Source organism: Cynocephalus volans, chromosome 7 (genome assembly GCF_027409185.1).
Source record: "Cynocephalus volans isolate mCynVol1 chromosome 7, mCynVol1.pri, whole genome shotgun sequence".
NCBI lineage: Eukaryota > Metazoa > Chordata > Mammalia > Dermoptera > Cynocephalidae > Cynocephalus > Cynocephalus volans.
The window spans coordinates 68,461,934-68,488,296 of NC_084466.1; the positions used below are offsets into that span (position 1 = coordinate 68,461,934).

A 26,363-nucleotide genomic window follows, 5' to 3' on the forward strand; every position below is an offset into this window, starting at 1 on the left:
GGGGTGTGGGGCGTCCCGACCAGTGTTGGGAGGGCAAGGAAGTACGGGCGGGCTGACTGTCACTCCACCACACCCTGGACTCCGGCCCCGGTAAACTTCCTGTTACTGGGAGGGAGATACCATCTCTGCGACCACCAGTTTGGAAAAAAGCCTAACAAATTTCTGGTTGGGAATAGTGTGGTAGGAGAGTTCCCAGGTCCGCTTGAACCTGCCGGAGAGTAGGCTGCAGGCGGGCACTAGACTCGGTTTTTACCGGGGGGATACAAAGGTGAACAAGACCCGAGAAAGATCTACACAGTGCTACAAAGGCACCCAGAGAGACCGGTTGTCTGTGCCTAGCAGAAACCTGGTAGACTTCCTGGGCGAGGCGGTGCTGAGCAGGGTCTTGAAGGCCCAGCTGATAGACGAGGGGTGCAGAAGACACACCCCAGCCCAGCACAGTGTGCACAGAGAGGGGAGACGTGCGGCCAGGGAGGCGGAGACTCGACAGAAACCACACACCCAGTGGGGTCGCCACTGCACGATCTAACAGCCTGGGCCAGAGCACACGGAACGGGGAGAAGTCCTGTACAGGAAGTGAAAGCTCAACAGAGATCACACACCCTGTGGTACGTGATCCACCAGCCCAGCAGAGTCCAAGCTGACCAGAAAGGTGGATCCCCGGAGAAGCCCAAGACCCGAGGCAACCACACACACAAGACACTAGAGGCCAACTGAGCAGTCACAGAGGGAGCCATACCAAATTGGCAACCACAGCAACATCCTAGTTAGTCATTAGTCTCAAACCGGTGGACTGTGAAACCCCCTGCCACAATGAATAAACACCAAAAAAAAGACACCAGAAATACAAAAAATCAAGAAAGTACACCACCAAAAGTTAATAAATCTCATACTCTAGATCCTATAGAACAAGAAGCCCTTGAAATAACTGACAAGGAATTTCGAGTGATAATTCTAAGGAAACTGAATGAGATACAAGAAAACTCAACTAGACATCATGATGAAATGAGGAAAAGTATACAGGATCTGAAAGAGGAAATATACAAGGAAATCAATGTCCTGAAAAAAAATGTAGCAGAACTTGCTGAACTGAAGAAGTTATTCAGCGAAATAAAAAACACAACGGAGAGTTTAACCAGCAGGCTTGTTGAAGTTGAAGAGAGAACCTCTGAACTTGAAGATGGGCTGTTTGAAATAACACAAGCAGACAAAAAGAAAGAAAAAAGAATCAAGGACATGGAAGAAAATCTGAGAGAGATATCAGACAACCTCAAGTGCTCAAATATCCGAGTCATGGGTATCCCAGAAGGGGAGGAAAATGGAGATTCCATTGAAAACATATTCAACAAAATAGTGGCAGAAAACTTCCCAGGTATAGGAAAAATCACAGATCTTCAGATCCAGGAAGCTCAACGATCTCCAAACGTATTCAACCCAAAAAGGCCTTCTCCAAGACATGTCATAGTCAAATTGGCAAAACTCAGAGACAAAGAGAGAATCTTAAAAGCTGCAAGAGAGAAGCGTCAAATCACCTATAAGGGAGCCCCAATCAGGTTAACATCAGACTTTTCATCACAAACCCTAAAAGCTAGAAAGGAATGGGATGATATTTTCAAAATACTAAAAGACAAAGATTGCCAGCCAAGAATACTCTACCCTGCAAGGCTATCCTTCCGAAATGAGGGGCAAATAGTATATTTCTCAGACAAACAAAAACTGCGGGAGTTCACTACCACAAGACCACCCTTACAAGAAATCCTCAAGGGAGTACTGGGTTTGGTTCCTGAAAAATAACTACCACTGCCATAAAAACCTAAGAAAAATCTAAACCCGCTAGTACAATAAAAATGGCATTCATGAAGAGAAAACAAGCTAACAAAAACACTATCTACAACCCAAGGAACCAACAAACAAAGAAACCAAACAGTAAATCAGAAAGCAAGGAACAAAAGACACCTAAGACAACCAAACAACCAATAAAATGCTAGGAATAAATCAACACCTTTCAATAACAACTCTTAATGTTAAAGGCTTAAATTCCCCAATTAAAAGACACAGACTGGCTGACTGGATCAAAAAGCAGGACCCAACTATATGCTGCCTACAAGAGACCCACCTCACCCATAAACATTCACACAGACTAAGAGTGAAAGGATGGAAAAAGATTTACCATGCAAACAGAAAAAGAAAAACGAGCTGGAGTGGCTATTCTTATATCTGACAAAATAGACTTTAAACTAAAAACCATAAAAAGAGACAATGAGGAACACTGCTTAATGATAAAAGGACTGATCCATCAAGAAGACATAACAATCATAAATATGTACGCACCCAATGTTGGAGTAGCCAGATTTATAAAACAAACTCTATTAGACCTAAAGAAGGAAATAGACACTAATACCATAATAGCAGGGGACCTGAACACTCCACTGTCAATATTAGACAGATCATCTAGGCAAAGAATCAGTAGAGAAACACAAGATCTAAACAAGACTCTAGACCAGTTGGAATTGGCAGATATCTACAGAACATTCCACCCAACAACCTCAGAATATTCATTCTTCTCATCAGCACATGGATCATTCTCCAGGATAGATCACATATTAGGTCACAAATCAAGTCTCAATAAATTCAAAAAAATTGGAATTATCTCATGTATCTTCTCAGACCACAATGGATTAAAACTAGAAATTAATAACAAACAAAACTCTGGAAACTATACAAACACATGGAAATTAAACAGCATTCTACTTAATGACATATGGGTCCAAGAAGAAATCAAGCAGGAAATCAAAAAGTTTATTGAAACTAATGAAAACAATGATACATCATACCAAAACCTGTGGGATACTGCAAAAGCAGTATTGAGGGGAAAATTTATTGCATTAAACGCTCACTTCAGAAGAATAGAAAGATGGCAAGTGAACAACCTAACACTTCACCTTAAAGAACTAGAAAAACAAGAACAATCCAAACCTAAAGTTAGCAGACGGAAAGAAATCATTAAGATCAGAGCAGAACTGAATGAAATTGAAAACCAAAAAACAATTCAAAAGATCAACGAATCAAAAAGTTGGTTTTTTGAAAAGATAAATAAAATAGACAAACCATTAGCATGGCTAACAAAAAAAAGAAGAGAGAAGACTCAAATAACCAAAATTAGAAATGAAAAAGGCGATATTACAACTGATTCATCTGAAATACAAGGAGTCATTCGAGACTACTATAAACAACTATACGCCAACAAATTTGAAAATCTGGAGGAAATGGATAAATTTCTGGACACACACAAGCTCCCAAAACTGAACCGTGAAGACGTAGAAAATTTGAACAGACCAATAACAATAAAGGAGATTGAAGCTGTTATCAGAAGGCTCCCAACAAAGAAAAGCCCAGGACCAGATGGATTCACAGCAGAATTTTACCAAACATTCAAACAGGAATTGACACCGATTCTTTACAAACTATTCCAAAAGATTGAAACGGACGCAAATCTCCCAAACTCATTCTATGAAGCAAACATCATCCTGATACCAAAACCAGGTAAAGATATAACCAAAAAAGAAAACTACAGGCCAATATCCTTGATGAATATAGATGCAAAAATCCTCACTAAAATACTAGCAAACAGAATACAGCAACACATATGAAAAATTATTCATCACGATCAAGTGGGATTCATCCCAGGGATGCAAGGTTGGTTCAACATACGCAAATCAATAAATGTGATACACCATATTAATAAACTCAAACACAAGGACCATATGATCATCTCTATAGATGCTGAAAAAGCATTTGATAAAGTTCAGCACTCATTCATGACAAAGACCCTCTATAAGTTAGGTATAGAGGGAAAGTATCTCAACATAATGAAAGCCATATATGCCAAACCCACTGCCAATATCATCCTGAATGGGGAAAAGCTGAAAGCTTTTCCTTTAAGAACAGGAACTAGACAAGGATGCCCACTCTCACCACTCCTATTCAACATAGTGTTGGAAGTACTAGCCAGAGCAATCAGAGAAGAGAAGGAAATAAAGGGCATCCAGATTGGAAAAGATGAAGTCAAACTGTCCCTGTTTTCAGATGACATGATCCTATATATCGAACAGCCTAAAACCTCTACAAAAAAAACTGTTGGAATTGATAAATGATTTCAGCACAGTAGCAGGATACAAAATCAACACACAAAAATCAGTAGCATTTCTTTTCTCCAATAGTGAACATGCAGAAGGAGAAATCAAGAAAGCCTGCCCATTTACAATAGCCACCAAAAAAATAAAATACTTAGGAATTCAGTTAACCATGGATGTGAAAAATCTCTATAATGAGAACTACAAACCACTGCTGAGAGAAATTAAAGAGGATACAAGAAGATGGAAAGATATTCCATGCTCTTGGATTGGAAGAATCAACGTAGTGAAAATGTCCATACTACCCAAAGTGATATACAAATTCAACGCAATCCCCATCAAAATTCCAAAGACATTTTTCTCAGAAATGGAAAAAACTATTCAGACATTTATATGGAACAATAAAAGACCACGAATAGCCAAAGCAATGCTCAGCAAAAAAAATAAAGCTGGAGGCATAACACTACCTGACTTTAAGCTATACTACAAAGCTATAATAACCAAAACAGTATGGTACTGGCATAAAAACAGACACACTGACCAATGGAATAGAATAGAGAATCCAGAAATCAACCCACACACTTACTGCCATCTGATCTTTGACAAAGGCACCAAGCCTATTCACTGGGGAAGGGACTGCCTCTTCAGCAAGTGGTGCTGGGATAACTGGATATCGATATGCAGGAGAATGAAACTAGATCCATACCTCTCACCGTATACTAAAATCAACTCAAAATGGATTAAGGATTTAAATATACACCCTGAGACAATAAAACTTCTTAAAGAAAACATAGGAGAAACACTTCAGGAAATAGGACTGGGCACAGACTTCATGAATACAACCCCAAAAGCACGGGCAACCAAAGGAAAAATAAACAAATGGGATTATATCAAACTAAAAAGCTTCTGAACAGCAAAAGAAACAATTAAAAGAGTTAAAAGACAACCAACAGAGTGGGAGAAAATATTTGCAAAATATACATCTGACAAAGGATTAATATCCAGAATATATAAGGAACTCAAACAACTTTACAAGAAGAAAACAAGCAACCCAATTAAAAAATGGGCAAAAGAGCTAAGTAGGCATTTCTCTAAGGAAGATATCCAAATGGCCAACAGACATATGAAAAAATGCTCAACATCACTCAGTATCCGGGAAATACAAATCAAAACCACATTGAGATACCATCTCACTCCAGTTAGGATGGCTAAAATCCAAAAGACTATGAACGATAAATGCTGGCGAGGCTGCGGAGAAAAAGGAACTCTCATACATTGTTGGTGGGACTGCAAAATGGTGCAGCCTCTATGGAAAATGGTATGGAGGTTCCTTAAACAATTGCAAATAGATCTACCATACGACCCAGCTATCCCACTGTTGGGAATATACCCAGAGGAATGGAAATCATCAAGTCAAAGGTATACCTGTTCCCCAATGTTCATCGCAGCACTCTTTACAATAGCCAAGAGTTGGAACCAGCCCAAATGCCCATCATCAGATGAGTGGATACGGAAAATGTGGTACATCTACACAATGGAATACTACTCAGCTATAAAAACGAATGAAATACTGCCATTTGCAACAACATGGATGGACCTTGAGAGAATTATATTAAGTGAAACAAGTCAGGCACAGAAAGAGAAATACCACATGTTCTCACTTATTGGTGGGAGCTAAAAATTAATATGTAAATTCACACACACACACACACACACACACACACACACACACACAAACCGGGGGGGGGGGGAAGAAGATATAACAACCACAATTATTTGAAGTTGATACAACAAGCAAACAGAAAGGACATTGTTGGGGGGGAGAGGGGGAGGGAGAAGGGAGGGAGGTTTTGGTGATGGGGAGCAATAATCAGCTACAATGTATATCGACAAAATAAAATTAAAAAAAAAAAAAAAAATTCCCCTGATTTGTGCATAGGGTAGGATATCGTCTCCAGGGAGATTGAGTCCAGTCTCATTGGCCTTGCTTTTATAGAAAGCTGTTGGCCCAGACAGTCCTGGCTCTGGGAGAGCAGACATTGTGCCTTGGAATTCTCATGATTCTAACGGAATGCCATTTGTAGGTGTCCCTCCTTTTTGTTATTGCAGTGACATGTCCTGAGGAGACATGAGTGAATGCAAGGGTCCTGCACCCACTCCATCCTGCCTCATTTTTCTCACAATTTTGACAGTCACAGGCTGAAATGGGGAGAGAAATGCACAGGAACTGAGGCTGCGGACCTCCCAGCCCCTCTTCCATACAAACCGTTTTACAGATTGCAGAAAACTACCCTTGAATAAACAGTTTCCATTTCCTACCACGATATGGTGGGGGAAAGAGAAAGCATCATTCTGTGTAACTCACATGGGGTGAGTTTGCCTTGGCCTTAGGGTTTCCAGTGGTAGAAAGGTAACTCCTGCATGGAGGAGGGAGGCTGGAGTGGATGGGCTGCCCCTGCCAATTGCAGAGGAAGAAGAAACCCCACGAGTAAAAATGGTCACAGAGGAAATCATGGTTAATAATGTGCTATATAAAGCTAGGTGGATTGTGGGAGATGAAGTATAATTTACAAGAGGTAAAACTTTTATCCTGATAAAGGGCCAGGTTGAGCCTACCATAAATCTAAGTTCCCCTGAAATAGCTATGATTATATTGGTAATACATTAAAAGATAGATATATCTTTTCTTTTATGTTCCACTAATCTCACCAGGGCAGTACTGAGTAGTTAAGATTTTTTTTTCCTGAATGTCCTTAGTGAACTTCATAGGCACCTGCATTTAGCTTAATTTTCTTTCCTGGGATTTCCATTTTTATTTAATTAATTAACTTATTTTACTTCTGTAAAAAATTGTAACATTTACTTGTACATATTTGTGGGGTCTAGTGTGTTGTTTCAATACATATGTATATTGCACAATCCATTTTTATTTTAGAAAGGAAGTCTTTCATTGAAAACATTGAGGTGAGCTTAAAATTATTCAGAAAAAAATCAAATTACTTAGTATGTTAGTTTGCTGAATTTAAAAAATTACCTTTTCTACAGAGTCATTTGCATAATTTGAATGTTTTCTTAAATTCCCACTCATTTATTGTCTGGGTGACTCCTGAGGTATCCAAATTCTGTTGTGGGAGCTTTAAAAAATGTCTCAAGTATGCTCTCATGTTTATTAATTGAGTTTTTCAAGAATAAAAACTATTATGAAATATTTTTAAAATGTTAACTTTTATGTAATATAATCTTATGAGTTTATTTTTTCTTTTTGTTTAACCAACTGTGCTGTCTTTTTTTCCCTTTTAATTTAATACAGAAATAGGCAACAAGAAATATTACAAGTACAGCAGAGAAAAGACGTTAAAGTGGCTGGAAAAGAAGGTATGATGCCTCTCTAGTGCCTTGTGGTAAAATAAAAGATTCAATCCTCCTTTTTAAAAATCTTTAGAGATTTAAAAGTCTTTAGAGATTTGGATTAAGTCTGAATCCAAAGACCATCCTGTTCATCCAACAAAAAGAGGAAAACTGTATAGATATCCAAGAATGAGAAGAAATCTTTTACTTTTATTCTCCCTGACCTGTGAATCTCTGGAGTTAGCTTTTTGCTTTCTTGTGACCTGTATGTATCCTCATTTCTCCCTGACCCTGCCACTCGGTAAAAGAATTTCTTGCCATCTGTTGGTGTAGATTTGAGTCTTCTAAGCCAGGCATTACCAGGACTGATGCTTGTCTGTGGCTGTCAGTCCTGCAGGTATCTCTGAGGGTGACATTGCTCACATACAGCCAGACCAGGGACCGAGGGCAGGAGGTGTTCAGACTTAGAGGAGGTATGTCCTACTCTTAGTGTCTGGACACTGAAGAGGGGTAATCTTCTGGACAAACCCTGGATCTTAGTGATTATAAGAATTTGGACTTAATTCTGGGACAGTGTTTTTCAAATCAATTTAGTAGGTCACAACCACTATTTCTCTTGGAATGGAATGGGATAGGATAGAATAGGATAGGATAGGACAGAATATATTAAAATATAGCACAGAGTAAGGGCAAGTACTTAGTGTGGCTCTATGAAATGTATATTTATATATGTGTTTGAGTACTGGGTTGCTGTATATTTCTTACTGTGGGTTTTGGTTAACTAAAGCAACAACTTTGAAAGCCGCTAGTCTGAGGTTATCATGTACTTTCACGTTGATTGAGAATCTCACTAAACCAGATCTATTATTAATGACAAAGCATTTGCAAGATCAATGGACACCAGTAGTTATAATGCTGTTTCCTAAGATTTTCTTCTGTCTTATATGTGAAAACCATGTTTGTTTGTCATATCATGTTACTGGGCACATTGGGAGCCTGGGAACATGGAAAAGAACCCTGTAGAATTAATCAGGCTCCTAATGTAGAAAGTAGTGAAAAGATTTAAAAAGTGCAACTGTGTTCCACTTTTTATGTGCTATGTAGTAATAGTATTTTATATAGGTGAAAAATGAGTATAAATGCTGAGCAAAATCTTGGAATGTAGTTTTTGCTCTTAACAAAATAATGACATTATTATTATTGTTAGATAATGACATGAATAGCAAAACGAAGTTTATACTTGTTATGTTTCACAGGAAGTGGGAAGTTTTTATTATTTATTCTGTTTAGAAAATTATTACATAAAAAATTTGTGCTGGGTTTTATTATAAGGGGGTTACATATATTAGCCTATCTAATCCTCACAACAGTCCTATGAGGTAGGTACTATTTTTATGTCCATTTCACAGCTAGAGGCACAGAGAGGTTAAGTAACTGGCTTATGGTCACAGAGCAAACCCAAGCAGCTTGACTCCAGAGTCAGTGCTCTCAATCACCACAATATGCTGCCTCTCACAGTGTGTAGGACTTAGGAAGTCCATGTATTGAGATCATCCAGAAATGTTGCTGCCACTCAACCTTTCTCCCAGTGTGCCATTTCTCATCTTCTGATATCTGGTGAAGATATTTCTAGTTGCTCAAATACTTCTTCCCAGATCTTAAATGGATTGAGGGCCATTTGGAGAATCATGGATTTCTAAAGTTAAGTTGAAAATACCCTGACTTTTCTATTTTGGTTACTCCATAGGTTAATCAAACTATTGCAGCATTAAAAACCAATAAGGTAAATGTCAGTGCCCGGGTACAGTCAACTGCATTTTTCTCTGGTGACCAGGTGTCCAGTGACAAGGAAGGTAAGTAAATCATTCCATCAGAAATGACTTTTGTCTGGAATAAGTTCTTATGTGTAAATGCCTATCTTAGGATACATCTTAGGATCTCAGGATTTTAAAATCTCACAGAAGCTTCATGTTCTTGCCAGTGTTCTCATAGATCTGTGGCAGGTATGCATCTTATTTCAGAGTCAAGAACAGTAGTATTTCTACATAGGTCACTTCTGTTATTAACTGAAACTTAAATCATTCATTCAGCAAATAGTTATTTTACACTAATAGTAATAACAACCCTATCCACCGTGGCTATCATTTATTCAGGGTGTGTTATGTGCCAGGCCCTTTACTAAGTTGCCAGTATACAAACATGATCTCGTCTGACCCTCCCAGTAAGTCTCATAACAGTCTTGAGGCCCTGTCCAAAGTCACACAACTAGTAAATGGCAAAGCTGAGTCACTAATGGAGCTTTTCTACTCTTAGCCCGCACGCCTAACCTTTTTGTTGTACTATTCCTATGGCACAGGGTTTTCAGTGGGCTGCATCTCTTTGCATCTTGTTCTCAGGAAGCGTATTTCCTAAGATTGCTCTCAAGATTTTGATTTTAGATAAAAATTGGTTCACTTTCCAGTTTTTTTTTTTTCTTTTAGGTTATTAGGGTACATTCTTTTGCTTTTTCCAGTGTAGTGTCCTCTTATTTTTATATATATAGTGGAATAAAAATAGTTATGTAATGCAATTAACATTCTCAATTGGTGGAACAGAAATTATTCTGACCTTATGGTCCAATTCAGAATTCTCTTGTTCTGGGTATATAACTGAAATATCTGGCTTAGCCATTAAAAAATATAAAAACTAGGAACAGGGGCCTGTTTGTGATTGATGGTAATTCAGGCAGTCTTTGATTTGTAGAAATCTACCTTATGACACCTTGTACATACACATAGTTAGCTACTGCCCTTTTGAGAGTGGTGAACAGCGCCCTTGCCATACTGAGTTTATCAGCTGTCAGTGTCTTTCATTGGCTTTAACAAAAGAAGAGGGATTGAGTCAGATGGATGGATGGATGGATAGATGGATGGACAGATAGATCAATAAAACCACAGATTTTTTTTTTAAGTAGGAGAAGGGATATTAGAGGTTATTTAAATAGATCCCTTCACTTTAAAAATGGAAAACTGTGGTCTCAGAGAGGTAGATGGCTTATCCTAGCCAGTAAGTGAGGTCTTCTGCTCCGAGTTCAGTGCTTCTACCTAAAATGTACGTCTAAGGTTCTGGGCTTGGCTGTATTACCATTTAGTGTCCCAGCCATAAAGCAAGCTTTACACTGTTTCCTTTTCTTAGATCTTTAGCTTGGTATGGGACCAGAAGCAGCAAATGAACTATATGTTGGCTTTCTTAAAATAGGTTTCTTTGTCTAGTCATGACTCATTGGATAATTACTTACCCAGAACCACGAGCACATTTTAAGAATGGTCCAATGATAACTCTCAATTCTACATTAACAGTGAAAATCTCTTACTAAAGACTTTGAGATCAGGTGGTCACCAGACGGCATTCATCTTCTAAGTAACGCTGAGGCAAATTGTTACTTCAGCTTGAAGGCTGAAAAAAGAGGAAAAAAGGAAGTGAATTAATATCCTAGCGGCAAACCTGAGGTCTGCTTTTGGTAGTTTAAATCTCCATATGGTTATCCCATCTTATGATTAACTTTGATTATCCCTTCGTATTCTACATAAAATACTGAGTTAGGAACAGGGTTTGAAATAGATTTTATTGTCTCGTGTAACTGTATTTAATTGATAGCAGAGCTGCAGTTTAGTACTGAGGATCCAGATGCTTTAGAATTAATGATTATACATTCTGCTGAGTTAGTTGTTTTGTTTTTTAAAGGCATTTTATTAGTTTGGGAGTATATGTTCAGTATCTTATAAAACAAATATTTAGTAGGGAAACATCATAATATGTTATTTCTTTAAATGAGTATGCTCGTGCTCATTACTGTTCAATAATTAGATTTGTTCTGTATTGAAGCGACTTAAAAAAGATTAGCCTTTAAAAAAAGTATGGATATTTCATATTGTTACAGCTGATTTTTGAACTGTATTTGTGCTCAACGGCCTCAACTAAGAAAGCAACCCTGAGTTTTTGTTTTTACTGTAATTTAGTGGGCATCTGCTATGTTTTACTTGGATTATCCTTTCGTATATTTGATATCATCCTATGTCATCTCTCATCCATCATGTCACCCCACTAGTCTGACAGATTAATATTAATACCCCCTTTTACAAGTGAGGAAACTGAGGCTAGAGCTTAAAAAGTGAGTTTCCTAAAGCCAGATAGAGCCAGAATTTGGAAAACCAAAATAATTATTATTCATTTTTTTCTTTTACCTTTCTTTTTGTCTCTTTCAGAGGATTATATTTGTTATGCCCATGGCCTGATATCTGATTACCTCCCTAAAGAATTAAGTGATGATTTATCTAAATACTTAAAGTAAGTGATGTCCATCTTCAGTAATGATTAAGCACCTTTGTGCTTCTTGGTTGCCCCAGCGATAGTGTTTCTTCATGGCTTATCATGTCACTGTTTGTGATAAGAGATCATTCTTGAGTTATGTCATATACACTATAGTTTGGAGGTGATTTTTCATATAAATCAACTGAAATGGATTAATTTGGTGGATGTTGATTGCAGAACTAATGAGTGTTAGGATTGGAATTATAGCTTGGTTTGATTTTAGAGGATAAACTGTTAAAATTTTATCCCCATTGAGACAAACTGCTTTGGTTCTTTGTGATCATTTTAAGAGAAAGAAAGAAGAGAAGGAAAGAGTAGATGGCATGTAGAATATTTTTGAAATTTGTGTTTAAAGGTTTTGTACTATTTCCACTATCATCTTTAGATGTTCACTAATTACCTTTATTACACTGAGTGCTTGGAACTCAAGGTAACGTGAAACGCGATCTGTGTTCCTGAGGGATGAAAGAAAGGTTTTAAGAATGTTTGATTTGTATTCCTTCCTTTATAAAGATCTTTAATTTAATATAAAGACTTTACTTTTGTTGAAAAAATGAGTTTATTTTCTTGATTTTAACAATTGTTAAGATTTTATGTGTGAGATGATTTAATAGCTTTTCCTGATCCTTATTATTTTTCTCCTCTGATTCATAATAGATAATTGATATAGTTGCTGTATTTAGCAGATTCCATAGGCACTACTTTAAAATGTTAGTGGAAACTGGTTTCAGCAGTAGTTAAAGTGTGTTGAAAGCCAGCTCTAAACTGATAATCATATCCTTCTGTTTAATATTTCCCTGGATTTCTTAGCCGCTTGTGTTATTAGAGACCTTATGTTTTTGCACTCCATTATTTATATAGAGTCTTTTCTTTCCACTGAAATTTTTAAGTTTTGCCACTGAAATTTTTAAGTTTTGGTTAAAGATTTTGGGATAAAGATATGCCAATTAAATTTCTCTTTATGGAAGAAAAGGTAGAGTTTGTGTGGCTTTTTGTTAACAGTTAAAATAATTTCCACTTTTAAATATATGCTAGCATCATCATTTATGAAGGAAAAATACTCCTAACACCAGAACACAAATGTATGGAGGCTCAAGAAAAGCAACCACATTTCAACGAATGAGTTCTACTTTTATTTTTTATTTCAGACAATTCTAGTACAAAGAATTAAGTAGCAAAATGAAGATCCATTTATTTAGAGAAATTTTATTCTTTACCCTGAGGTTACTGAACAGTAGGATATACAGAGGTAAAACTGTAAGACGAAAAAGAGGACTAAGCCTTAAGTTGGCCCAGTCTTTCTATTTGCTTATCTATGAAAAACCGTAACTATTATTTTTATTTTTGACTTCCTTAGGCTTCCAGAACCTTCAGCTTCATTGCCAAACCCTCCATCAAAGGTAAGAAGCTGTGACTAAGATATCTTTGGGGGACTTGGAGAAATATTACACATTTAGCACATGAGTTTAGTTTGTTCTAGTGTATTTTAAAGCATGCTAAATCCATCTTGCACAGAGTGATGCTGTGTGAAATAAAGATTGTACTGGGCTCTCAGTCACTATTTTTTATTTTTGTAGATTTTACCTACGTGGTAAATAAAGTGCCAAGATAACCTGTGAATTGGTTTTAGTAAGATACCTCTGTAAAAATACTATTGATATATAATTAAACCTTCTTGAGTTAGCTAGATCATTTAATTAACTTTATTAATCATCCAGAATACTCTCTGTATAACTAAAACTTGTTTTGCCAAATCTAATCGTCACTGGCAGAAAGGTACACAGAGCCTGATTTTTATAACACAAAGGATCCTTTGAGCTAGGTTGACCACATTTTTTTTTTTTTTTTGAATTTGAGATGATCAACGAATTTGTGTGTAATCTTTATCCATTTGTGGAAAACCATGTCCTCTTCCAGACATTCTCAAACTGCCACCCACAGCTCTTCTGCAGAGTGTTTATTTCCCAGATCCAGAGGACAGAGAAGCCAGTCATAAACCACACCTGATTGTAAACTGTAGCATCCCTCGGTCCAGGCCAGATCTCAGACGAGGAAGTGCTGCTTCCAGACAGGGAAATGAACACCTGCACCAGCTTGTCAGTGAGGTCATTCTCCAGCCAGCAAAGTAAAGGATGCCTTGAGAATGTAACGTGCACGTGTCACAGATGTTAAACAACTTTCCTTAACCCCTGCATTCATTCCTCTGCCTTCCACGTGGCCAAGATGCTCAGGATTTTTTTGTATCACATCCTGTTTGGAAGTGGTCCTGGCTCCAAAAACATTCAATGTTAGTTTGGAGCCATGTTCAGCAGGTTGTCAAAGGAGGTGCTTATTCTATTCTCTTAAAGAATAGCACTGGGCAGAAGTCAGTTGCTGTAAGATCTAGAAGGACCATTCTAAGACCCCCGTATCTTCCAGTCTGGTAGTTAATCTCTGGCAGTAGCTCTAGGGCACACAGAGAGACGTAATCGTGTTGCTGTAACTAAGAGGGTAAGTGCTCTGAAAGTGTTTGTTTCTTATTTCTCCCTCCAAAAAATAAGCATATTCCTTTCTCCCAATGTCTTTCTTCCTTAGCAACTTAGAGACATTCATGAATTGATCTAGACCTATTCTTGGAGGCTTTAGTCTTTGATACCTTCTGGAGTAATGAATTTCATAAGTTAATTCTCTGTCCAGTTTTCTGTTTTCATATTTTAATTTCCAAAATTTAAGTGGTTTGTGATTTTGTCATTTATGATTTAGATCAGGGGTCATCAGCAAACTCTGTAAAGGCCAGATAGTAAATATTTAGGTTCCCTGAAGCAGATGGTCTCTGTTTCAACTACTCAACTTTGCTGTTGTAGTGTGAAAATAGCCACAGATAATACATAACTAATTAGCATGGCCATGTTCCAATAAAACTTCGTTTATAAAAACAGGAGGCCATCTGGATTTGGCCCATGGGTCACAGTTTGCCGAGGCCTTATTTAGATCTCAGCGTCTTGTTCCTTCTAAACCTTAGCCTCATCTCCTGGATTATTTTAGTTGCTTTTGGAGGTCTTCTCCTGCCCTGTGTGTCTTTCTAGGGTTCTGGTGTACACTTTACAAACTGTAGTGTGTGATGTACCATAGTTTAAACAAGCATCGGATATGTCTGCTGCTAGGTTTCTTGTCTATGTCCAGAATTTGACTGATTTTTACAGTAATATAGTTTCTTATTTCCAGGATATGTATTAGAGGGGCCTTTTGGTATCTTGTATCTAGGTTGCAATCGATAGCATGGAGCTTGTCATCCTTAATCGGTTTTACATTATTTTCCCTTACTATCATATGTTTCCCTTTGTTGAAGCTCAGCTTCCAACCCTCACCCCCTTCAGTCTTTCGAATTTGTCACTGTCAGCTAGCAGAGCAGAATGCAGCCAGTGGGTTTGGAGACGTTCCTGAGTTCCTTTTCCAAATCATTATGAGAATAAAACCGGTCCTGACATTAATCCCTGTGATACTCTGTTGTTCTTCTCTTTCCAGAACTGTACCCATTTAGTCATACCCTTTGTTACAGTCTTTCTTAGCCACTTGTCTATTTCTGCTGAAACATTCCCTCAAATCCATAGTGATTTGGGCTTTTAAATAGCAAAAATATCAGTAAATGTTATAATCCTGTTTTTTCCCAATATATTCAACAATGTACTGGGAATAACATAAAAACTAGTTATGTGCATAGGCTACCACAGTTATTTTTTTTTTTTGAAATAAGCACTTATAACTGGTGTCTTGTTTGGTAGTGAACTATTAAAACACCTCATCGAGTCAGTCCTCTTATTAAATGTTTTATATTCATACGGAAGTACCTTTCATCTTAAGCTCTTACCATGAATGTTTTTTTTATCTGTGAATTATCACGTGAATTATCTTTGAAAAGAGAATAATGCCCAAGTGTTTATGATGACATCTGTGTTAGGAACATTTTGCCACAGAGAAGCTTTTTGTAACTTCAAGCTTTTTGTGTTTGAAACTATTATAGCCCTCAGCATGGTTAGCTACAAGTTCTGTTCTCCTGGATGAAGATACTTCTCTAGTAAAAATATGCATCACCTAATACCCTTTGCTGTCTTAATTTAAATAGAAACATGTATTTTTAAGAAAATTGCGGGTATACGTTCTCTTTGTGCTGGTAGGTAGTTCACATGTAATAAACTAGTCCTTTTCTTTTGATGATTCATTTGCTAGAGGTTGTTGTGTAGCCAGGAAAAGTTTTCCCACATCATGTTATGTATTCCTAGGATGTCCCCCTGTTTTTTAACAGCAAAGAACTTAGAGACATTTTGTTTTATCCCCTTGGATTATGCAGGCTGTGACATCTTTTAGCACCACCTCTACCAGTTCTTTGTTCGGCAAAAGCAGGGGCATGAAGAATGAAGCTGGGACAAGTCTATATTTCCTAGGGTCGACCCATGTGGGGTCTTGTCAACCCACTGTCTCCACAAAGAGCTTGAAGATCTGTAAAAATCTGAGTTTTGATTGCCATGTAGTCAGTTCTCCATGTTGAACGACAAGACTTATCTGCCCTGCTCTTTTACCTTTTACATAATAAGCATGGCACGATTTCTTCTATATTATGATCATTGAGGCCACAGTCTAGCTCTTGACGAGATTCTCACATTCACTGGAGCAAAATGCTCATGTGAAAGGTGAAAATATTAAGTGAAATTTTGACAGTAGGCCACTTTCGCTGTTCATTTTAGCCTCTCTGTGCTTCCCTTTCCTGCTGGCTGCTTGCTGCGCAAGGTTGTTCTTGTGTGGGTAAAATGAGATCATTGAATTGAAAGGAGGTAAGGACATGAAGGTATGCAAAGATGTTAATAATTGAATATTGCTGCCCCTGTATTTATAAAAAGGACATTCAACCAGCCCAGGAGGTGAATGAAATGTGGGTTCTGGCTGGACATCTGGGCCCCCGAGAGGGGATTCTCATCATTTGCTTCTGTGCCTGTATTTACCCCCACCACTGTTCTTGAAATTAGCAGTCACCTAGAGCCCACTGTACCTGACACATTCAAAGCGTGTGTTTAGTATTGCTAGACTGGCTGAGGGGCTGGATCCTGTACTTACCTAGTCGTATTATACCATCACCGAGGTGGCTTCTCAGAAGTGATGTGTAGCTTAATTCCCTAGATATTGGGAAAATGTGAAGGATCCTGTAAACACCAAACCCTTTGCTGGGTCTGCTGCTCCATTTGGCCTCTATGTGGGTCCAAATTGCACATGTCAGATTTTTTTAATGAATTGATGTTAAGTGTCAAGGTGACTTTTGACACCACTTCACTGCTCTAACATTGCAGAAAATAAAGTTATCAGATGGGCCTGTAGAAGCAAAAGAAGATTACACTAAGTTTAACACTAAAGATTTGAAGACTGAAAAGGTATGTGCATCTAAGTGTAGTGGCATACTGCCCGTACTCAGTGTGCGATGCTGCCTGAACACATCCAGGAACACTCGCGTGTTTGATCATGATTACAATAGGTACCAGGAAGGATTACTAACTTGCATTTCTGTGACTTAATTAACTCAAAATTATGCATGACAATGGAAATATTAAGCAATGAAGACTTTTTATGAATCAAAGATAAGCAACATACTTAGCAAAGGTGTGCCTTTTGCAGGGAGGGCAGGCATTTTGCTGTGTGTTCTTAGGATGATAGGGTGGGAAGGGAGGGGGCCTCTACAGGTAATTTTTTGCCAACTCTTCTGCCTAGAACTTCCTAGAAATTATGGTGATGACAGAAATTATTAATAACTCCACCATTCTGCATTCACCCTGGCAAATGTTATTTTGGTAGCATTTCTTACTAAATTTCATCTTACACATGCATCATAAATACATATGTAGCTTTTAAAATTGGCATTATAACACACAGGTTTTGGTTCTGCCCTTTTTCATTTAGCATTATATTGTGAAAATGCTCACATATCATTAAATATTCTTTGAAAAATTATTCATAGTTTCATGATATTCAATCATGTATGTTACTCTGTTTCATTACATTTATTTAATCATTCCCCGATTTTTGGACATACAGGTTATTTCTGATTTTTTAATTTTTTATTTTAACGAAATGATAGACATTCTAATTCACAGTCTGCATCTCTGATTGTTTCACTAGACACAATTTAGAACTAAGAGTAAGAACTTAGAGAACATGAGCTCTTTCATGATAATTGAAATATGTATAGCTAAAATACTTTCCAAAAATGTAGTAGAAATTTGTCTTCCCAAGTATGGATATTACTGTCAATGAGTATTTACCTTGCATTTGACAGCATTGAGTATTATTTTTATTCTTAAATTTTTTTTGCCTGTCAAATTAGGCTACATTTCTTTAACTAGAAAGGTTAGTTGTTTTTCCAAAAGCTTATTGCCCATTTCCATTTTTGCAAATTATCAGTTCATGCCCTTTGTCTGTTTTTATGTTGAGATAGTAATGTTTTTCTGTTGATGTGTAACAGTTCATTCTCAATTAAGGCTATTTACACTTTTTATGACATATAGGATACAAATGTGTTTAGCCCTTTTATTTGATCTTCTAACAGTGTTAAATTTTTCTGAAGATTAAGTATAGAAATTATTTTTCTTTATGAGTTTTCCATTGATTTTATGCTTAGGAAGGCCTCGCCCATCCCAAGATGAGTTAACTTCCACTTAAGTTTTAATAATACTCCCCTTAGTTTAACATTTTTTATAAATTTTATTCTTTCAGCTATATGTGATTTATTAGGGCACATAATATAATATAAATAGCTAGTTATCTCAATGCTCTATGTACACAGGGACATTTTGTGTTTCTCTGAGATCAATCTTTCTGTTCCACTCTTCTATGGAAATGCTGCTTCCCACTGTATCCACTTGGGCATAGCATCAGTGAAAGAAGAGGGTTGGACCAGGATGGCAGTTAAATGCATGGGATATCTTGTCTGAAAGAGACTGTCACTTTTCACAATCCAGTCAAAAAATAAGCCTACTAAATTATAAGTTACTAAATGTGAAAAGAAAGATTGCTGGAGTCATATACCGTGTCCTTAAAAGATGCATTGGCAACAACTCTGTCTTCCAGATCCCAGGGAGACACATGACTTTTTTCTTTGCTGATTCCCATCATTTATGCTTCTTCTGAATAAATTGTGATGCATCAAAGTAAAATCAGCTGCTACTTAGTTTCTGCTAGTGCTTTTTATAGGACATGGGGGAAAAAAATACGATGACCAGGAAGAGATAGAAATGTACAGGGCAAAATTATTTGAGGTCAGCTTTTGGAAAGTATTTCTTCGTTGGAGGAAAAATGGTGCCACTACCCTGCTGGTGTGGGATGCTTTGCAGTACAGGTCATATTTTGAATATGGTAGGATTGTCCTTGGTTTCTCATAGAGAGAATGAGTAAAATCAGATGGTAAGTTGGTGTGAATTATTCATCATGTGGTAATATGCGGCTGTGTCAGTTCCATTGTTAGAGTTATTACACTTAATGCATCCCCCAGAATTATTCCCCAAAAGTGAACCATTGGTTGTAACATTCCACTCCTTAGAAGGCGGCCGTGTCTTCCACCTCTTTTAATATATTCTGTCTCTTAGGTTTGAATTCTGAATAGAAATCAGAACTTTTTTTCACTCCTTCCTTATGAAGCATTGTAGTAGTGGACACTTACTTCGCTTAATGAGACTTAAGACATGCACAGTCTTATTTGATTTGCAAGTATGATTTACAAATGTTACATTTGTAACAGTTTTTTTCTCTTATTTTCTTCAACAGAAAAATAGCAAAATGTCTGCAGCTCAAAAGGCTTTGGCTAAAGTTGACAAGAGTGGAATGAAAAGTATTGATACCTTTTTTGGTGCAAAAAATAAAAAAAAAACTGGAAAGATTTGAAATTTTGAAAATGAAATATAGCAAAAATATTTGCTTTTTACATGTTTCATTTCCATCCTTCCTCCATGCTACTGGACTTCCTGATCCTTAATCACCACATTTGGGGGGAAAAAAAGATGCAATTTTCAGTGACTTTCCAAAATTCACTTGAACATTTCTTTGTATTTGATTTTTGTGTTCCTGAACAAAATATGAGAAAGTAATAATGTAACTGCATGGCTTGTGGCCTTTGGAGTATTGTTTGGCATAATGAAAAGTAATCATGTGAGGAGAATTTAACATATAATAGCGTCCCAATTTTCTCAATAAATGACCTGTACAATATTGGAGCATATGTCTGTTGTTTCATTCAACTTTGCCACACAGTAGTGATAGCAACGTGGCCTTCAATATATTGATAGAAACCGGATAACAAAATTACTACTTTTTAAAAGACTTTAGTTATTGATAAATCTTTTGTTTAATGGTATTTTTCTGTTTTTATGAATTCTTTGTGGAATTGTGTTTCTTTATAGAAAATAGAGAAAATTATAAAACAAAAAAATGTAATCCCCCAACTTTTCATTACCCAAAAATAATATACATTTTTTAAAAAAATTATAATAGTAATTTTATAATTTTTTTGATAGTATGAGTTTGTGAGCATTTTTCAAGGTTACTAAGTACTCTTCATAAATATGCTTTTTAATAACAGTAGGATTTTCAATTATTCAAGTATTTGGTTATTTAATAACCATGATTCTATTCTGGACATTTAGATTATTTCCAAATCCTCACTGTTTGAAGAATCAGATTATATGTAAATATTTGTCCACCTCTTGTTTTCTTAGAATGGATCTAAGATTCAGGCTTAATGGTTTAAGAATAAATTTTTTAAATATATATTTGTGGGAATTCATTTTATAAAAAGGTTATAGAATCTTATACTCTAACAAATAGTGGGTGGGTGTGAGTTATCTTTTTAAATGCCACCTTGTTAGCTTTGAATGTTATTTTCATAAATAAGTGGAAAAAGATATTTTATTATGGTTTTAATTCACATTTCCCTGATTAGTGATGATGTTGAACATGTTTTCGTGTTTACTGATAGTTATCCTATGGAGAATTGTCTGTTTATGTCCTTTGTTAAATGACTGGTGTGTCAGCATTTTTCTTATTGACTCTAAAATATTCTGTAACTTAAGGACATTAATTTTTGTTCACCGTGTTCACTGTAAATTTATTTTCTTGATGTGTAGTTGCCTTTAATTTTGTTTATGATTTTTTGACATGTAGATGTTTTTAGTTTTTATATAGATATGCATAAATAAACTTTAGCCTTTTATCAGCACCGCACTCTACCGAGAAACTTTAGCCTTTTAAAAAGAAAATAAGTTAAATTTTTCCTTTACATAGATGTTATACTTAGAAAGATATTTCCTCTTATAGGAAAGTTAACCAACACTTTTACTTTCTTCTAATTTTTAGCTAATTTTCTAGTAAAATTTTTGTATTATGTTTAATTACTTAAGTCATCTAGACCATTTTTATTTAAATATGCTGTGAGATAAAGCTATAATGTGAATATTTTCTCATCAGTTTGTTTTTCCACTTGATCTGTAGGATTATTTTTTCAGGATCTATGAGTATGTTCCAGTGAGATTTTTATTGAGATTTTGTTAGACCCATAAATTATTCTGGGAAAAACAGACGTCTTTATAAAATTTAGTGTTTTTATTCAGGAACATAATGTTTTCCTGTATTTACTTAAATTCTAATTATACGTTTCAACTAATATTTGGTTCTTCCTCTTCATATAGATTTTAGATATTTCTTTTTAGGAGTATGTCTAGATATTTTTGTTGCTATTAATGGAATTGTTTTTCAGTTAGGACTATTCATGGTAAAGTTTCACATTTCTATACACTTATCTTTTAAATAACCAATTACTAACTATTAAACTAAAAATTTTCTATTTGTTCATCATACATTTTCCATACATGATAAAGTATGTGATCTTCTAAAAAATTGTGCATGCAACCCTCTCTAATAATTATATCTCTTTTATATCTTTTATATCATATTATATGAGCTAGAATATCTAGAACAGTGTTAAAGAGTAATAATAATAGTCATCCTTGTCTAATTTGTGATTTTATTAATAGGCTGTACCATTAATTCTAACACTAGCTGTTGTCAATGTGATAAAGTATATCCATCTTTGATATTTCCTTTTATACTTAATTTCCTTAGAGTTCAAATTAGTAATTGGTGTTGGTTATCAGATATCTTTTTGGCATCTAGTGATATGACTCTAGAGGTTTACTGCTGTTAAACTCTACTTGAGTTCCTGCAGCAAACCCTCCCCGGCAGTCAATAAAGGTTAGTATATTGGATGCTCCTTATCTGGTTTAGCCTTTGTCAAATCTAGGCTTCTATTATTCAAAAGCAATGTTGCTCTTAGGTTTTAGTGTTAGAATTATGTTGGCCTTTCATCTAAGAGGTATCATAGGTAAAACTAACACTGGAGATTTTGTGCCGTTCTTATAGTTTTCTTTAATCTGGAAGAATTTCTCACCCGTTCTTTGTCTTACTTGCAGCGTACAGACCAGTTATTTGGTAGAGAGTTTCTCACTTTTGTGTACATCTTCTTGATTAGATTCAAGTTATACACTTTGGGCACCCACAGAAGGAACAATGTGTCTTTCTCAGTGCTCCATATCAGGAGTTGCAGTCCTAATATCAGCAATAACTAATTTCGATCCCTCAGTTAAGAGGGTGTCCACAGGTTTAGCCACTGTGAATTATGGATTATCTTTGTAATTAATAAGTAATTTGTGGGTAAGTACTCTGGGACTTTGTAAATAACCTATTTCTTATCAAATGTTCACTTACTAGTTTTAGAATCTACTGAATCATTTCTTCTATATTTATCAGCTGGCATTCTTCTGTAAGGAAGATCTTTCCCTTCTCCATTTACTTATTCATTTATGCATTTATATCAATACGGATTTGTAGATTTTTATTTTGCCCACTGGGTTATATAATATTATTATTATTGTATAAGTTTAATGTTCATATTGCACCAAAAAGCCCAATGGCAGACACTTCAGGCTGTCTCCTGTACCTTTTTGTTATGTTTTCATCATTCTTTAATACTTCCTTTCTTATGCAGCAGGCTCTTGCTATACTTTCCTTGCCTGAGTCCTGAATCAGCCTTTTTTTCCAAAGAGCTCTGGTTTCTTTTAGTGGAGAATGGCATTTAGAAACCAAGATCTAAGCAGTAGGTGTGCTCAGTACTATTGGTGTGTCATGGCTTAGTGGCCAAAGTGAGGAAATTTGTTTGTATGTGTTTGCATCATGTGTACACACACACATATACACATTATATATTCACGCCAACATTTCTAAATCTATCCATATATCTACCAATATCTACCTGTGTGGTTTTTTGTAGATTCCTTTATCAAGTTGAGGAAGTTTTTTACTATTTTTGGTTCACTGAGAGTTTTTATCATAAACAGGTATTGAATTTTGTCAAAAATTTTTTGCCTATATTGACATGGTCGTATAGTTTGTCTTATTAAAGGAATATCTTTTAACATGTAAATTATAATGATTGGTTTTTGAATTTTAAACTAACCTTTCATTTTTGAGATATCCCTACTTGGCCACAGTGTATTGTTCTTTTAATATATAGCATGGGGTTTTATTTCCTAATATTTGCTGCAAATTTTTGTATAAATGTTCATGAGGACTATTGGTCTGTAGTTGTCTCGACTTGTAATTATTTTGTCTGATTTTGTTATCAGAGTAAAACTGGACTAATAAAATGAGTTGAGAAATATTCTTTTGTCACTTATTTTCTGAAAGAGTTTGTGTGAAATTGGTATTGTATTTTTCCTTATATGTTGGACAGAATTAACCAGTTAATCCATTTGGGCATGGAGTTTTCTTTCTGGGAAAGTTTTTAATTACTAATTTAATTTCTATAATAGATACAGAGATATTCTAATTTTCTCCTTTTGAGGCGGCCAGTTTTGGTAATTTATGTCTTTCAAGAAATGTGCCTATTTCACCTTGATTGTCAAATTTATTGGCATAGTTCTTCATCATATTTTTATTATCCTCTTAATGTCTGTGGATCTGTAGTGATGTTCTCTCTTTCATACCTGATACTGGTCATTTTTGTCTTCTTTTTTGTCTTCTCAATTAGTTCAGCTAAAGTTTTATTAATTTCTTTGTTTCTTTCAAAGAGCTTTTGTCATCTGGCTTGTATAATTTCTGATGAGACATCTATGATAATTCTTATATTTCTATCACTTTATAAAATATGTTCTCTTCTCACTGGCTTCTCTTAAGATTTTTTTTTTTTAATATTAGTTTTCAGTAAGTTCATTATGATGTGTTGAAGTGGTTTTCTTTGTGTATATCTTATTTGGGGGCTGTTAAGCTTCTTGAAACTTTTATAATTTTTTATCAAATTTGGAAAATTTCTGACTAGTATTTCTTAAAATATTTTTCTGTTCTTTTCTTTCTTTTCTCTGCATCCCCTTAGCTTCTGGGACTCCAATTATAAGTATGCTATACCACTTGCTATTGTCCCCCAGGTTCTGTCACTTAGTTTCCATTTTTTTTTTAATGTTCTGTTTTTAAACAGTTTCTCTTGTTGTATTCTCAAGTTTAGTTTGATTTGTAGTATGTCACCTTTTATTAATCTCAGATAGTGAATTTTTATTGCAAAGACTAATTTTCAGTTCTAGATGATTCCATTCTTTTTTATGTCTCCCCATTTCTCTCCTCATTATGTTTGTGTTTTCCTTTAAATGCTTCATTATAATTCAAATAGCTGCTTAATGTCCTTGTCTGCTAGCCCCATCATCTGTGTTATTTCTGGGTTTATTTCTCTCTCTCTCTCTCTTTTTTTTTTTCTTTCTTTCTTTTTTTATTTGGAAATAATTTTAAAGTTATAAAAACGTTGCCAAAATAGTAAAAAGAAGTTTTATATACCCTTCACCCAGCTTCCCCCAATATTAAAAACTTATATAACCATAGTACAGTGATCAAAACTAGAAATTTTACAGTGATGCATTATTATTAGCTAATCTATAACCTTATTGGAGTTTCAGCTGTCTTTCTACCAATGTCATTATTCTGTTTTAGAATCCAATCATGTTTCTAGTTGTGATATCTCCTCTGAGTTTTCTAGTTTCTAAGAGTTTCTCAATATTTATTTGTCTTTCAATGCCCTTGACACTTTTGAGAGTACTGGTCAGTTATTTTGTAAAATGCCACTCAGTTTTTGAGATACTTTTAAACTATACTAATATCCTGTTTCCCATGTGATCATTTCCTAATACTACTAACAACTAATACAAACACTGTATTGCATGTATGTGCTTGGCATTGATCTGAGCACTTTACATATAGTAACTCATTTATCCCCACAACAACTATAGTTGTAAGGCAGGGTACCTTAGGAGCCAGGATAGTAACACCCAACCCAAAGGGCAAAGGATAAGAGGAAAGGTTGCTTAAACACTTGTCTCATCATCCTTATTAGAGGGAAGCTCATTAGCAGCAGGAACTCGGTACTATTCATGTTTGTGTCTTGCACAGTGCTGGGCACAGAGTATGTAATAGGTAAATGCTGAGTAAATGATAGGCAGATAGGTTGAATGATCTGACCAGTGTCCTCACTGGTTGAGACTTGATTGTGTTTTTCTGAGGGACAAAGTCAAGCTCTTTATTCACCTTGGTCTTTCAAGGTGTTCTGTTTTTTGGCAACTGTTTTGGTCCTTGAATATGCTAAGCTGTTCCCACATTGGTGCCTTTGTATGACTGGTTTGTCTCTATACCCCTCTTCGCATCTTCACATGACTGATTCCATCTTGTCATTATCACTTACTCGAGAATCATTTTTTCAGAGACCCAATCCTGACCTCCCTCATCTGCCACCACCCCACTCCTTCTCAGTCACTTTCTATCCCATTTTCCTGCCTCACTCTCTTCATCGGACCTTACCTGACTGGTTCACAATTATATACCCAGCAGCTAATTTAGGGCAGCACAGAGTAGGCCTTCAACAAATGTTTGTTTCATGAGAGAATTAACCAAACAATCAATCAGTCTGTACTGGACACCTCAGACAAGTGTTCTGCAGTACAATGTTGGGGTCCTCTGCAGCCTTACAGCTGAACCCAGAACTTCAAGATTCATTTGAGAATGGGTTTTTGTGGTGCTCTAGTGTTTGAAGTGTGAGGACATATTCATAAACTACTTCAAAACTTGTATGAGCCTTAAAGTTGTATGTTAATGATGCTGGTAGTAAATGAAGTAGCTACAGTCTCTGGATAAAGAGCTGTGGGTTTTCTTCTGTCTTTCGATTGCACTAGACTTACTGCAGTCATTTTATCTATGCGTCACAGGATCTGAAGCTACTATACATTGTGTACATTTGTGTGGCTGTGCTAATATTAATAATTCACTTTAACATGGCATTTAGAGATTATTTATATTAAGCCCACAACCTAAATTATTGATGTTTGAGAATATATTTGGTCTTTTTAAAGTCCTTGTCTTTCCAGGAGCCTTAAATAGGAGCTCAGGTCATGACTTAGCCACAGGTTAAATGGGAATTTGGGAAATCAGCAA

The 26,363-nt window shown here is 35.9% G+C and overlaps 1 protein-coding gene across 6 annotated transcripts in view; it reads left to right on the forward strand.

Moving 5' to 3' along the window:
- The window catches only part of RNASEH2B (ribonuclease H2 subunit B), a 69,328-nt gene that overhangs the window by 38,463 nt on the left and 4,502 nt on the right, over positions 1-26,363 (forward strand). For 3 of the 6 annotated variants that reach the window (XM_063102573.1, XM_063102574.1, XM_063102571.1), the window contains 6 exons: positions 7,444-7,508; positions 9,229-9,334; positions 11,726-11,807; positions 13,189-13,231; positions 17,150-17,230; positions 19,614-20,280. In XM_063102573.1, the coding sequence (XP_062958643.1) occupies positions 7,444-7,508; positions 9,229-9,334; positions 11,726-11,807; positions 13,189-13,231; positions 17,150-17,230; positions 19,614-19,730 (494 nt within the window). In that variant the 3' untranslated portion in view covers positions 19,731-20,280. Of the gene's footprint in view, positions 1-7,443; positions 7,509-9,228; positions 9,335-11,725; positions 11,808-13,188; positions 13,232-16,552; positions 16,640-17,149; positions 17,231-19,613; positions 20,281-26,363 lie in introns of those variants that run through there. The other 3 variants (XM_063102576.1, XM_063102572.1, XM_063102577.1) reach the window with 3 other exon arrangements.